We start from the raw sequence: 14,373 nt of genomic DNA on the forward strand, positions 1-14,373 counted from the left end.
AAACTGCTGAAGCACCTTGGCAGTGCTCAAAGCAAGTGCTTTTTCTGATGGAGTTTTTAATACTTCAAGAAGACAAAGTATGTGTTTTTAGATGCCAATAAAATGATTCCCTGTATAATCCACAGGCTGCATTTCAACACTAAACTGCTATGACTGTGTGAATGATTGACTGCCAGTCATTTCCAGGCATGTATGTGCTTTTGCTTATCTGCAGGTTAAATCTCTTCTTGTGGCAAACTCTGTCACTGCTTCACTGCTTCAATCCTTAACTGAGATGCTTCTGTCCATCTCTATTGATGGAGATGTTGTGCCATTGCTGCTAAAGAAGCCATGACTACCCCAGAGCTCACTGACTGAACCTGACCTTGCATGACCTGCACAATGCCCCAATCAAGATTTGTTTGGTCTCCAGACAAAAAAAAAAAAATCTACATTAAATGAGAAAGGGGAAAAATCTATATTAAAAGGGAAAAAGTGTGAGTATTGCTGCATATGGCAATTGAGACCGGAATGAGAATAAGATGGGACCTACAATTCCCATCACAATTGTTCTTGGGTAAGAGTGTAGTTTTCTGCTTAAGAAAAATCAAATAACTTTGTAGATATTCTTTATTTAGTCTAAATTGTATGCAGCAGAAGGGGAAGGAGCTCACCTAATCTGGTGGGACAGACAGGTGACCTGTTGAGGGTGGAGGTAGGGAACTGGGCTTCAGATCACGACAAGGGATGTGAAAGATTTCTCCACTTAGTGGTCAGTAAATTAAAACTTTGTTTAAGGTCTTGAATTCTTCTCTCCAAGATTTTGCATAGATTCTTCTCATAACAGAATTCAGCAGCTGAATCTACCTGTCACACCTGTGAAACTGGGGTAAGTATCATTAACCCTTTTTAAAAAAAGAAAAATGTGCTTTATAGTGGAAAACCATAATTCCCAGAAAGTTCAGTACCTGATCAAATAGAAGAGTAATGCAAATGGAAAATGATACTGTATGAATTGTGTGAAAAATACCATAAAAGTGAATATGGAGTTGCTAAAGAGCCAAGGTAAAATTTGACAATCTATGCAGTTGTTGTATGTTTTCTTCACATTACAAGCTTTTATCTGCTGTGAAGGATTCTCCCACGATAAAGGGGGAAATGGGTTAGAAAACATTCTCACTGCTAATTCTGTCTCTATTTGAGTTTGTCAAAGATTTTTTTCTGAAGTGCCAATTAATTCTCTTCACATGCCCAGCCTAGCCTGAGTCATCTGAAATAAAATCCTGACTCCCTGAAGCTGCCAGCAATCTTGCCATCGTGCCAGGTATCTGGCACATGCAGTTTTAATGGAAATTTACCCTGAGGTCTTGATTTCTTGAGTGTCATGAGGTATCTCAGTATTTGCATCCAAAAGCTGAGGAAAAATAACATGGGGACTCTGAAAATTGTTGTTTCATTCTGCTAATGAGAAATGCAAACACAGAAAACTCAAGAATAATATTTATGTACAGCATTGCTTAGATTATGATTACATATATCCCAAATATGAAAAATGGGATAGTATAAAACACACTCATATTTTCACATCCACAGGGCTTCAGTGAGAATTGGCTTTCTCTCATGTGGAGCTTTCATGCTTGATACAAGGTGCTAATGATTCCTGTCTGCTTAAAAAAGACCCATTAAACTGTCAAACCATTCAGCTAAGTTCATCATGTCTTTTGAAATAGAGCTTTAATAGTGAGAAAAATAGGAGGGATTTCAGAAATCCTGCAGAGATTTCCAAATTTCTTTCCTTCTTTTTGAGCTGAAAATTGACTGGCAGCTATCAGCAAATTGAACACAGGGAAACTTTCAGAAGCATTTGCCTTCTAAACTGCTGTTGCCTGCAGTCTTCTGGATATCAGATTTTTATTTGCTTCCTGCATTTGGTAGGAAGCTTTTGACTGAGAATACAAGAAAAAATATTTGAATTGCTTTTGGATTTCTTATAGAGGTTTTATCTTATTTTTAAAATCTGTGAGCTCGATGTGTGTTTCATTCCTTCTCACTTTTCCTTTTGCTGCTAAATAAACTTGTATCCAGCACAGAGGGGAATGCAAAATAATTGAGTAATTTGTAAGACTCTGACTAGAAAATAGCAAACCCCCCCAACATTCTCAGCAGTTCCATTTTAACTGAAGATTGGACCTGTAGTAGAGATAACAAAGTATTTTGATATTCTCAGCTCTGTGTTTGCATTAAAGTTTTAAAAATCTTTCCCAGTCTGCTGAGATATTTGTTACTTCATAATGATTTATTCTCAGTGATACCTTAGTTTTTAAATGCTTATAGATTTTCTCCCCCCAGTGCTAGTTAAACTCCTTCTCAACACTACAATAGGAGCTGAAATCCCCAGTCAAAACTTCTCAATGCTAGATTATCTACATGAAACAAATTCTTTTAGGTATTTTCCCATCCTTTGACATTTGAAACCAGACTGCTGCCTTTCTGCAGGGCTGCTTTCTGAAGCTCACAAACAACTTGGCATTGTACACAGAAGACTCAGATCAGTTTTCTAAACAACATTTTTCATGCCATGCCACCCACATGTAATAGTTTGGGGCTTTCCTCGCCTTTTCAGTCTGGCTGAACTTCCTCTTTCATTCCTGTGTTTCCAGTCAGCATGGCAATGTGTGGCTGGAGGCTCGACTTGTGACTCTTTGGATTTGTTTGATGCAATAAGCTGATAGACAAATGCCTGGAAACGTTGTCAAGGTATGCTTTCTACATCTAGAAATTATAGAGTTTTTGTGGGCTTGAGAATTGGGAACTCAAGTTCAGGATTGAACTTTAAGTTCTTCACTTTGCTGCATTTGTTGTAGCATTACCATAAAGGTGAATGCTTTGTGTGTGTTCTGTAGCATTCCCCAGAGGAAATACCAAAATTGTAGCTTTTTTGGAATGATACAGCTGTGTCCAGATGTTGGCAAAAACTCTGTTAGTGTGATAAGCAGGGCTAACACCGTGTCAGGTATGTTCAGCCTGTGGTACTGAGCTGTTGTTATTCCCTGTGATGTTCAAGCACTGAGAAGAGAGGTGCAGCTGACCAGCAAGGTTATTCACACTGTGTGAGGCCACTGATGGCATTCAGGCAACCTCGGTTGCTGAATCTTCTGGCTGATGTTTTAGCTCTTTGCGGGGTATAGGTGTAGGACTTGTAGGCTTTTCTGATAAGGATTTTTGTTTGGAATAGACAGTGGATAGATTGATCAGGCCTGGCAGTAAGAGTCAAAAGGAAACTGTTTCACAGTGATGATCTCAGTTATGCTTTAAAGTGTTTGTTCAGGAGAAAATGTCTATGAATTAGAAGAAAAACAACCAGAGAGAAAAAATAAAAAGGCTATGCACAATGCCAGATGCTATTAGAGGCTGAAGGTTTCTTTTCAGAACATGTTTTTTTAGAAACACTGCTTCAAAAAATTTCATCACTCTAAAGAAAATTGCACCTTATACCTTTTTGTTCTGCTTTTAGAGTGAGTTTTTATGGAAGAATGGAGCTGTTCTGAGCTCTAACCTGTTGGACAGGTTAACCCCTGTGCTTTCAGAAAAGCTCTTTGAGAAGACTGAGCATTGTTTGTTGTGTTTGCATAGCGGTACTTGCTCTGTGATGAATAATTGAAGTAAAAGTGGACGGTGAGATACAAATAATCAGAAGAGATTTTGTGAGTATACTGTAAGTGGGGTCAGCAGACAGTTATGACCCTCTTCCAGCTTTGTGACCTCCATAGGACTGGGCTCAGTTGATGGATAATTCTCATGAAATTCCCAGAATATAACAAATAATCCCCCAACACCAAATAAGTATTCCTTAGCCTGAGTGGAACTAATAATTGGAAGTAAGGCTGGAACTCAAAGGAGAAAAGCTCCTATTTTTCTTTTTTTTAGTGAATAGAATTGAGAAGCTATGAAGAAGTACACAAACATACTCCCTGGGAAGGCTACAAATAATGAGATCACTAGCAAGCTGCCAGGAGTTAGGAAAAGGAGTTTTCTGCATCTAGCTTTTCTCTGGTCCTACCTTATAAATTTCCCTGGGAATTTCAGAAAGTCCTAAGATTTGCATGCATGCTATCCCTATACCACTGAAGGAGCAAGCACCCTTTTCCCTGCGTGGGACAGTGTTAATTGCCATGCCCAAAGGGGAAACATGTATTCTCCTGGCTAGTAATCAAATGTTATTTGAAAGCCATTATACTGCCCAGGATTTGTACTGGATGGTTGTTGCAGACAACTGGCTTGCTGGGAGCTGCCTCGGGGTCGTCTGGTTATTGAGCTTTTGTTTGATCTTGGAACCAACTTCCTGTGTAAATAAAGGCTAAACATTAGTTAAGAATGTCTCCATTAAAGTATCAGATGTTTGAAGATGTCATGTGCTTCTTCATTAAAAAGCCTTTGAAAATGAAAATAAAGGTCACCAGCCCAACTCAGTTCTCTGGTTAATGCTTTTTGCTGGTTTGATTTGATCCAGTTGCCTGACCTTATTGGGGGGCAGCCCATGGAACGTGCACCAAGAGAAAACATCTTGGCACAGCATGCCACCTAATCCTGGCCTTACTGGTCACTGGTGCCATGGAAATTGGCTTGGTTTGGACTGCAGGGTAACAGGGAAGGTCCTGTCTGCAATCAGTCTGTGCAGTCACATGTGGGCTGCTGTACAGGGATCAGCTGACAGCTGAGGGATCAGCTACTGAGCACATCAAAAGGGGGAGGCAGAAGTAGGATATGTTCAGAAAACCGGACAAGCACTTGACTGCTCTGCAGTCAAAAGCTACAATCACTTTGCTTTTCACCTGTGTGCATTTAAACCAGATAAGCATTTTTTATGCTTTCTTTCATCTCAGTGCCAACTATTACAAGTGAGTTATAACTGAAAATATGAGGCTTTAAAAACACTCAAGTTTTACAGCTGCAGCATGTTGGTATCTCTTCTTTCTCACATAAATTTGAAAGCATAGTTGTGCTCTGAGCTGAGTGCCTTCTTTTGAAGGAGAAAATGGTTTAACTGATCTTCTTTTTACTCCCAAACCAAGGTACTAATTAAGCAATACCTGTAAGAGCAGTAACTGTAGCAATAACCTCTCACTACACTGATCTAATCTGAAGCTATTAGCAGCTGCAATAGTTATACCACGAAGAATTTTTCCCCTTTGGCATATATTATAAAGGCTGTCCCTTGATTAGGTCAAAAATGCTTGAAGGCTATTGATTTTTGCTCTGTTTTAGGAGAAGGCACCTCTTTTTAACACTTTAAATGCTCCGTTTGAATTTTGAACGATCAGGTGAAGCAAATGTATTTATGCACCTGATTACCTGTTTATCTGGCATGGGGAGGGCTGCGGATTTTTATGTTTTCAGGGATAACACAGAAATGCCATTCTGATTCCTGAGCTCCTGGAGATCCTGTGCTCTGGGGTGTTGCTCTGTTCCTGCCTGCTCACACATTCCAGGTGGCTGTGAACCTTTGCAGTGCATTTTAACAAGGTGGTGTCATGGTGCCATTTCCTGACATCCCGGAAAACAGCTGCACCTAGGAATATTGCTGTTCTGTGGAAATCACGCCTGTGTGCTCCTTAGGCTGACTGGGGGATGTTGCTAAGTAACTGGGGGTAACACCGGGGCTCTATGGATCCTTTACAGTGGGTCCTGGTCCCTGCGGAGATTTCCAAATTTGTAACATGGACGTGAGAGAGGCGGATCAACTGCGACGCTAGAAGTTCAGCCCCCACAAACTGAACTTTTGTTGAGAGTTTTTCGAGAATGAAATTGGATTAGACCCAGGGATGACGTATCCTGTTTGATTTCTTTTCCCCTTTTGCTCTGACGAGCTTTATGTTTAGGCAGGCTTTTGTTTCTGGCTCTGAGCTGCTTTAAAAAATTGGGAGTGTGTCTCAGGGTGTCGAGGCTGATATGCTTGCATTGATTGGTGAGGTTTGGCTTGAGTTGCTTGCAAGTGCTTTGTTCTTCTCACCACCCCCAGGTCAGTTGCACAACATGCCCCTACAGTTTAAAAAGAAAAAAAAAAGGGGGGGGGGGGGGAAGGAAAAACAACAACCAAAAAAAGAAGGAAAAAAAAAAAGAAATGCTGAGTAATGCCAGCGGTTTCTCAAATGGCTGATGCAAACCTGGAGAATTTGCATCATCATTCAGCTAGAGTAACTTGGTATGACAAGAGCTTAAATACAAGTCCATGCGGAAGCTGAGCTGGTTTCCAATGATAGGGCAGTACCACAGTGTGAAAACGCAGGTGTTCCTGAGCTGGGCTTGGATCACAGGAAGGGCTCACAGACTCTTTAAGAGCTTGTTACCTGTGTGTAGGAGCAGCTGGAAAGATAAAACAGGAAGAGACAAAGTAGTTGGCTACATAGAGAGGGAAAAAACCTCTTCAGTTTCTGCTGAAAACTTTTCTGCCTGTGCTTGCCAGCAGAGTGCTGGTGGCACTGTAGCATGTTTAGGAAAGCTGCTGTGCCCACGGTCTCTAATGGAAGCTACTTGCAGGGACAAGCTAATGGCAAGTTGTCCTCTCTGGACAGCGGACAGCCAGCCCAGGAGGGAAAAGTTGTGCTGAAGAAGAAAGTGACGCTTTTGAGGGGGATATCCATCATAATTGGCACTATCATTGGAGCTGGCATCTTCATCTCTCCCAAAGGCATCCTGAAGAACACAGGCAGCGTGGGCATGTCCTTGACTGTCTGGACAGTGTGTGGCATCCTCTCGCTTTTTGGTAAGTCCCTGAAAAGTTTCTAATTGGTCTAGAGGGGCAGCTGGAGAATTGTTGTGATTATTTCTCTGATTTTACTATTGGATAGGAAGTCAGAGTGCAGAGCTTGAGCACCAATGGGACTACAGAAGGTCTGTGCTTCATGATGGGTTTGTGGAGGGTGCAAAGATTTGCAACCCCTGTCCCCCAACTCCCGGCACCAGATGGTGAAAGCTGGAAGCACAAATTTTATATTTTTTTTTAATGGGTCCCTAAAGGAACAGGAAAACTAAATGAGCATTTTTCCCTACAGAATGTGCTGTATGTTTTCCTCCTGTCTGTAAGACATATTTATGGTTTGCTTGTAAAGACCTGGCAGCTAGATGAACACACTTCTTGAACAACACTGAAATGTTTAGACAGCTCAACCTAGTTCCCCAGAGGCTAGAGCAAGGTCTGAGAGGAATAATTCCTACTGTAGGTAAGCTGTATTGGCATGAAGGGGAGCAAAACAATAATACTAATAACCCCTCTTCCCAGCTCTTCCTTCCTCGCTTGTGATGTTGCTTTGAAAGATTTGGCTACAAAAACCAGTGTGATGGAAGCAAATCTGCCCTGGGAGTTTGATTGCTGGCCTGCACATTGTGGGAGTGTTTTTGTTTGATTCTTTGTATTCTTGGAGAGTGTTGAATTGTGAAGAAGTCCAGTTAAGTTGTTCTGTACAAAACAAAACCCTCATTCAGAGTGGAAAACCCCACCCTGGCTTCTGTGGGACAGAGGGTTCATTGACCTATTTAATGAGTTAATCTCAAAGAAACTGAAGAAGTGACATGAATATTGGCTTTATTTAAAAGGGAAACTGCTTGTTTACTGGCAGGAGGTGAAGAGGACAAAGAGGGACTAAGTGTCTACTTAATAGGCAGAACATGCAAATGCCACCTTGTAAATTGGCTCTGAACTTAAAAGAAATATTCTTCACAGGCTAAACCCACCCAGGCCAAACAGTTGAGTAAGTTAGGATCCATTGGGTCAAGTGATAAATGTGCAGCATAATCTCCTGTACAAATATGGAAGATCTGCCTGCAACAAAATTCCGCTATCAAGAAAAACCTCAGATCCTATTTGTAACCCTATCAAAAGACCTTGGTCTTTTGAGTTACTTAACCCAGAATTTGCTGAAGCACTACATTTATGGCTATAACTTTAGCAGTAGTAAAGTTATTCTGGCTGTGAGATAAAGTCTGTACCAAAAAAAAAACCAACAAAAAAAACCCCACCAAAACCCAAACAGAAAACCACAAAAACCCCACAAAAACCCCAAATCAAAACAAAACCAAAAAACCCTCTCTCTTTTATCAAACAGATTTTTTAGGTCATTTTCCAGACCTCTAGATATGAAGAACTGTGTAAATTGGCACAGCAAAACATAGTATCTTGTTCTCAGAATGGACCTGTTACAGATTGATTGTTTGTTTTTTGGTTGTTGCTTTTTTTTTTAATATTTTGGTTTTTCATTCCTTGTGTGACTTAGTTATAGTTAAATCACATGTAGAGGTCACGTAAGGTCTTGCTGAGGCTGTGTTTATAACTTATATTAAAACACAATTTCATTTCATCCTGAATCTCAGCAGAAGAGGCTAGCAAAAGAAAATTCAGAATTACCTTTTTTTAATGTGGCTGTAAGGATTCCTTTAAACACATCTTCAGGTAAGCTAGAGAATAGCAGATAAAAAGTTGCCACATTTTTGCAAAGTCCCAAGCAAAACAAATGAACAGGGCTGGAAAATTTGTCATCATGTGGTACAGCTTTGATGGGCTGGTACATGTGATGTGGTTTTGACAACTATACTTATCTAAAAGTGTTGTGACGCAAAGGCGTGCAGGGAAGAGAGCTGAAATGAGTTCCTGTATGTTGCTGATCTTAAGCCTCTTAAGCCACTGTGATGCAGTGCTAACAATCTTTATTACTGTTTATTACTGTTTTCTCAGAGTCTTCCAAGAGGGCTGGCTGTGTTTGTTGGTTGTGGAACGCTATTGATGTGGTCCATGTGTGGAGCCATGAATCCCCGGCTTTGTAACTGCTTCATGGTTCCTGACCTTTCACTGCATTTGCAGTACACAAAAAACAATCCATTAGCGTTGAAAAGCTGTGACTAAGCCATCTCCCGAGTTTTGTATGGAAGATGTTAGGAATAGTGTTGAGGAAAATCCTTATTCTGCAGATCCTGCTTCCAAATTTTGGCCATTTGGTTGCTTTTGCCCATGGCTGAGGAGAGGCAATATAGTTTTCAGACCTTCAGAATTGGAGCCAGGCATCTCTAAGGCTGAAAGGATTAGATCAGCCTTTGATAACAAGCAATTGTGTCAGAAATCTTGCATTTAGTATTGCAATCTAGCTGCCTGAGAAGTAGGGTGGCTGGTGTGTCACCCCAATTTTTTGTCCTTCTTCACAAGATATTGAGTAGCACAGTAGTAATTGCAAATAGCTTGTCCAGAGGCTTTATATGTAACTGGATAAATGGTTTGGTTTACTGCGTGTCTAACTGAGTGAATTAAAACTTACAAAATTAGTTGGAAAAAAATTAAAAAATATATAAAGTAGTTGTGATGCCATGGAAGCTCTGTTGTTTAGGCTATAAATGTTTTGGTAGGTATTTCTGGATATCTCTCATGTTGGCACTGTTGAATTCTCACAGGTGCCCTCTGCTATGCTGAACTAGGAACATGCATTAAGAAATCTGGTGGTCACTACACCTATATCCTGGAGGCCTTTGGCCCATTACCTGCATTTGTGAGGGTCTGGGTTGAACTCCTCATCATTCGGTAAGTGTATCATGACTCTTTCTTTTCTGATGGCATGCACATGTCAATCATAAAGAAAAATCTCTGATATATGCTGGGAAAAAAAGAAAGAAAAATCAAATATATTTTGGTCAGTTAACTGTGTTCTTTCACTGTGATTGCTTCAGAGAGTTTAAAAATGCTATTCTTCTCATCAGCTTTGAAATGTTCAAGGAGACACGTGTGTATATATGGGGGAAATAAGAAAACTCCCTGCCACAAAAATTCAATAAATTGCCTTCATTTTGGTAAGCTTACTATGTCCATTGATGTCACTAATAATGTTGTTAGCCATACCTAGATATGGTACAGTGAAAGAGAGAAGTCACCTTTACCTTTTCTCAGTCTTGGCACTACCTTCTGGAGCAATTACTGTTGTCTATGGATACAGGAATAACTCCTGGTGAGACTATTGTCCAGTAGTTTTCAGAGTTAGGGGCACCATGTATGATTTATACGTCAGATTGGGGCCCCAATATTTTGTTTTTGTGGGGTGTTGGAGAACTTGACTCTTACTTGAAAAACACTAGCAGACCAAATAAAGAAACATTGTCTTCACATCCCTAAAATGTCCAATATATTGCCTTGGTGTGTAAACCTGTGACTCATGCAGCCTTTGTGCAGAAGAATTACAATATGAAAGTGTTGAATTGTATAAAATAAACTTTCATAATGTAAATGGATCAATGTCTCAAACTCACGTGTAGCCTACCTTTTTATTTTTACAGTTGTGCTGAGTTTGGAGATCTTGATACATATAGAGCAGGGCAACTCACTTATACAAAATGACTTTGGGAATGCTCCATCCCCGGCATCAGGCTGGTTAGCACTTCTTCCCCCTCTTCTGCAATCAGCAGATTAGTCACAAATGAGGCACAAGCATGATTTCAAATCACAGCCACGTTTACATAACACTGACAAGTCCTAGCATAGATTGTTGAGTTTAAAAGTGCTGATGGTGCTGAGTCATTATGAATCTATAAATCCTTGTGTTGTTTCCAGAGGAAATAGCTTTGTATGTCAGATGGTCCAACACAACCTCCCCACCAAAATGCAGCCTTTGAATTAACTGCATCATTTCCATCAAATGTGATGAAAGGGCAGATGTCTCAACTGTATGAACTCTTTGCCAAGAGGGAAAAATCAGGCAGTGGAACGAGAACTATATTTTCACAGGTTGAACAGCTATATCATTTCACATTAGAGAATCAACAAAAGGGAACAGTAATAGAAATCTCCCTCTTAATCTGCACCTGGTTCAGCAGAGGGAACTTATTAACCTAGCACAACACCCACAAGAAACCAGGCCTCATAAATTCCTTTCCTCACAAAATAATTACTTTTTTACATACAACAATGTCCCAGGAGTGTTGTATAAATGCTCTTAGTCATCGTGATCTGCCCCACACCCAGAAAATAATTGCGTTGCATGGGAGAGAATATCAGCGGATTCTTTAATCACCCAGTCTGAGAGGCTGTGAGGAAGCCATACATGTTATAACTTGCAATGACCAGAGCAGCACTGCTGAAACTCTGTGTGGAGTTTTATATCTGACTCCTGCATCAGGAAACTAATTGCTACCATCAAAGAACTTGTGACCGCTTATGTGTTTATTTTTTGTTTTCAGCAGATGAAGTTGCACACACACGTCTCAGCTAGACTGATTTTTCTTCTGAAAAATTGCAGGATTATCACACTCATAGGCTGGCAGAGGAGTCACCAGCAAAATAGACATTTCCTGCTCTCATCTATCTCTTTAAAGCTGCTACGTGACAGTGGAGGACACACTTAACTACTCTGCCCACATACCAATTAGTTCTGCCTTGCACTGCACTGCTTCTCAGTGCACTCAGTGTGAACCTTTTTCTTTCCCAAAGCCAGGTTGTGTGTATTTTATACATATTTATATACCTTAATATTTTATACATATTTATATACCTTTAAAAAACCCCCAACAACTACTTTTCAAATAAGGAAAGACAGCAGTGCGACTGCATTGTCTGTGAGCTTCACTGTGGTGGTTGCCAAACAAAGGCTGGATCAGAGTGTGCTGCCAGGTGCCTGACTCACCTGTGGTATGTGCTGGGACCCTGTCTTGGTCCTCATCTGGTGTCTTCCTATATCCTTGCCCTTCAGTGAAAGCTGGTCATGCACTTTCTACCTGCTCCCGAGCACACAGCTATTGAGCACTGTAGCAAAAGGAAAAGCATAGAATCAGAAAGGTTGAAAAAGGCCTCCAAGATCATTGAGTCCAACCATTAACTCAGCACTGCTGAGTCCACCACTCAGCTATGTCCCTAAACGCCCATCTGTCTGTTTTTTTTTAATACTGTTTCACTCTCTGAACTTCCCCCTCCACTGATTGTCTGCGCTGCTAGCAACATCTCCCCCAAGACATGGGAATGTCAGAGCTATTTATTAGAGGTGCAATTTAGGAGCTATGCTTTTAGAAACATAGTGGTGGTATAGATAGCAGTGACTGCTTCTTTAAAAAGGCTTTTCCTTGAAATAGGAGGGCAAAATCCAAGTTCTGGGGAAAGGAGCTGGGACCAAGGAAAAAAGTCTGGGACAGCTCCAAAGATCTGATCTTTCATCTGATCTAGGGTACTCCAAAACCACTTATGGCAGGCTGCCTGCAGTACTTGAATGCCAGAAGCCTGATGATCTTCTGATATGAATTAGAAATAGGTGAAGTCAATAAATGTCTGTGAAAACCCAGACAAAATTTGTAAAGCCGTTTTTTGTCCAGTGAGAAGAACATCCCCATGTGTGGGAGATGCTCGTGCAGCAGCCCTTGCTCATCCATGCAGAAACTTACTGAGGCAGATTGTTCTGTTCTGTCCTGCTCTGCAGCTTGGTCCAACGCAGTGTATGACTTCTGGCTTGAGTCATAGCACAAAGAGTGTTTTGTTTCCAGGGTGCAACTCCCTTGTGGGAAATTCTTTTATTGTTTGATGGAGAACAACAACGTCTCTGCAGAATTTTTACCCTGTTCCATGGAATTTTTATCAAAATTCTGTGAAGTGAGGTGTTGCAGATTTTTTCACAAGAAATTTGCATGGACTCTTGTTCAACTCAGAAATCCTTTGAGAATCATGTGTTCTTTTGTCCTACAGTGTGTATGTGATAAAACACAGATGCCACCAAATGTCCTAAAATGAGTGAAAATGTCCTCCCAAGTGGAACATGAACAGTAATATGCAGGCACAGGCTAATTTGCTACTAATGTGTGTCAGTGCTAAGGCTTCTGTCAAACAATTAGCTTCCCTCAAAGGGAAAGGCTGTATAAATATTATGAGCATTTCAAATTTGTAAATGCAACAACTTTGTGGGGTGTTGGAGAGCTTAATTCTTACTATGAAAGGCACTAACTGACCAAATAAAGAAATATTATGTATTTTTTCATATTCCTTTGTTTTATGATATTCTATGGTTTACTACAGGGATTTTTGCTTTTAGCTGCAGTATTAGGAAATTGTTAGTCAATAAAAGGAAAATATTCTGTTTGTATTTTAGAAAATCCCATTTAAGATCTGGGTAAAATCCCATAAAAGATCTGGGTAGATTTTGGATGCTTATTTTAGTAAACCAAAATTCTCACTGTGAATGAATTTCATTTGCTTTTGTCTCTGAGGGGTGAGGTATAGCTGGCCACTAAAATTCACTGACTTTTTAGCAGGGTGTTGCCCATGTAATCTGATCCTGGTGTTAGGAAAATTAATCCACAAACATCAGAGGTTTATGTCCAAGAAGGAGACAGAGGAATCCTTTTACTTTGTTCAAAAAAACAGAGAAGCCATGAGGCATTGCCCTGGGATCTCAGATTTTTGGAGGACACAGCCTTCTTTTTATCCCAATTTCCCAGCCACATTTTCCTTTTCTCTTTCCCCATTGGCTAAGGTACTTGAGAGGTACAGACTTCCCCATATACCTGATACCGAAGATGATACCGAAGATTCCCCTCTAATGTACAACCTTCCCTTTTAATTTTTAATTCTTGTGGAATTTAGGGGTTTTTATTCCCCATTGTTTCTTTCATCTTTCAATGTCTAATTTCATTTATCAGCAAACCTAAAGTTCATTTGTAAAAGCAAATATCTTTTTCCATTCATCAATCAGTGGAATCCTTCCCATCGTTTCTTTTATCTCCCAGTGCTAGTTTTATCTACCAGCAGACCCACAGATGGTTTGTAAAGACAAATCTGCTATTCCTCTCACTGGCTATGTTCACTTCAAGTGAGTGAATGAAGATTTCTGTTGATACATTTCCTTTTCGATTATAACTGCTTTGCAACATGGAAGTTGTAAGAGCCACCCTGGTAAGAAGTGTTGCTGTCAAGATCAGAATCACTCAGTAGTGCTACATTCAGAAACTGTGGTGCATGTCAGCAAAGCTACAAGGAAGCACCAAAATTAAGGTTCACAGTTCTCTGATAGGGAAGTTACAGTATGATCCAGTAAGAATAATAACTATGTACTATCACAGATTAATTTTGTGACTTTGTTTTTCTTTCCCTCCAGCCCTGCTGCCACAGCAGTGATATCATTGGCATTTGGACGCTACATCTTGGAGCCTTTCTTTATGCAGTGTGAAATCCCAGAACTTGCGATTAAACTTATCACAGCTGTCGGCATCAGTAAGTGTTCCATTTTAGGTTTCAGGGGAGGGTAAAGATTATATAAATTAAAAAAAAATATATAGCACACTGAGCAGGTTGCTGCTTGATGTAAATCATTAATTACTGTGCATCCAATGCCAGGGGCACCTGTGTGACATTTTGCCTGGGTGTGTGTGTTTGTGAACTAAGGCAGG

The 14,373-nt window shown here is 40.3% G+C and overlaps 1 protein-coding gene across 2 annotated transcripts in view; it reads left to right on the top strand.

Annotated features, from left to right (window-relative positions):
• Positions 1 to 2,660: 2,660 nt before the first annotated feature.
• SLC7A11 (solute carrier family 7 member 11) overlaps positions 2,661 to 14,373 on the top strand; it is a 66,168-nt gene continuing 54,455 nt past the window's right edge. Inside the window, exons 1-4 of one of the 2 annotated variants that reach the window (XM_036382962.1) lie at positions 2,661 to 2,736; positions 6,517 to 6,742; positions 9,415 to 9,541; positions 14,082 to 14,197. In XM_036382962.1, the coding sequence (XP_036238855.1) occupies positions 2,716 to 2,736; positions 6,517 to 6,742; positions 9,415 to 9,541; positions 14,082 to 14,197 (490 nt within the window). In that variant the 5' untranslated portion in view covers positions 2,661 to 2,715. Of the gene's footprint in view, positions 2,737 to 6,422; positions 6,743 to 9,414; positions 9,542 to 14,081; positions 14,198 to 14,373 lie in introns of those variants that run through there. The other variant, XM_036382961.1, reaches the window with a different exon arrangement.

This window comes from Molothrus ater, chromosome 4 (assembly GCF_012460135.2).
Source record: "Molothrus ater isolate BHLD 08-10-18 breed brown headed cowbird chromosome 4, BPBGC_Mater_1.1, whole genome shotgun sequence".
Taxonomy (NCBI): domain Eukaryota; kingdom Metazoa; phylum Chordata; class Aves; order Passeriformes; family Icteridae; genus Molothrus; species Molothrus ater.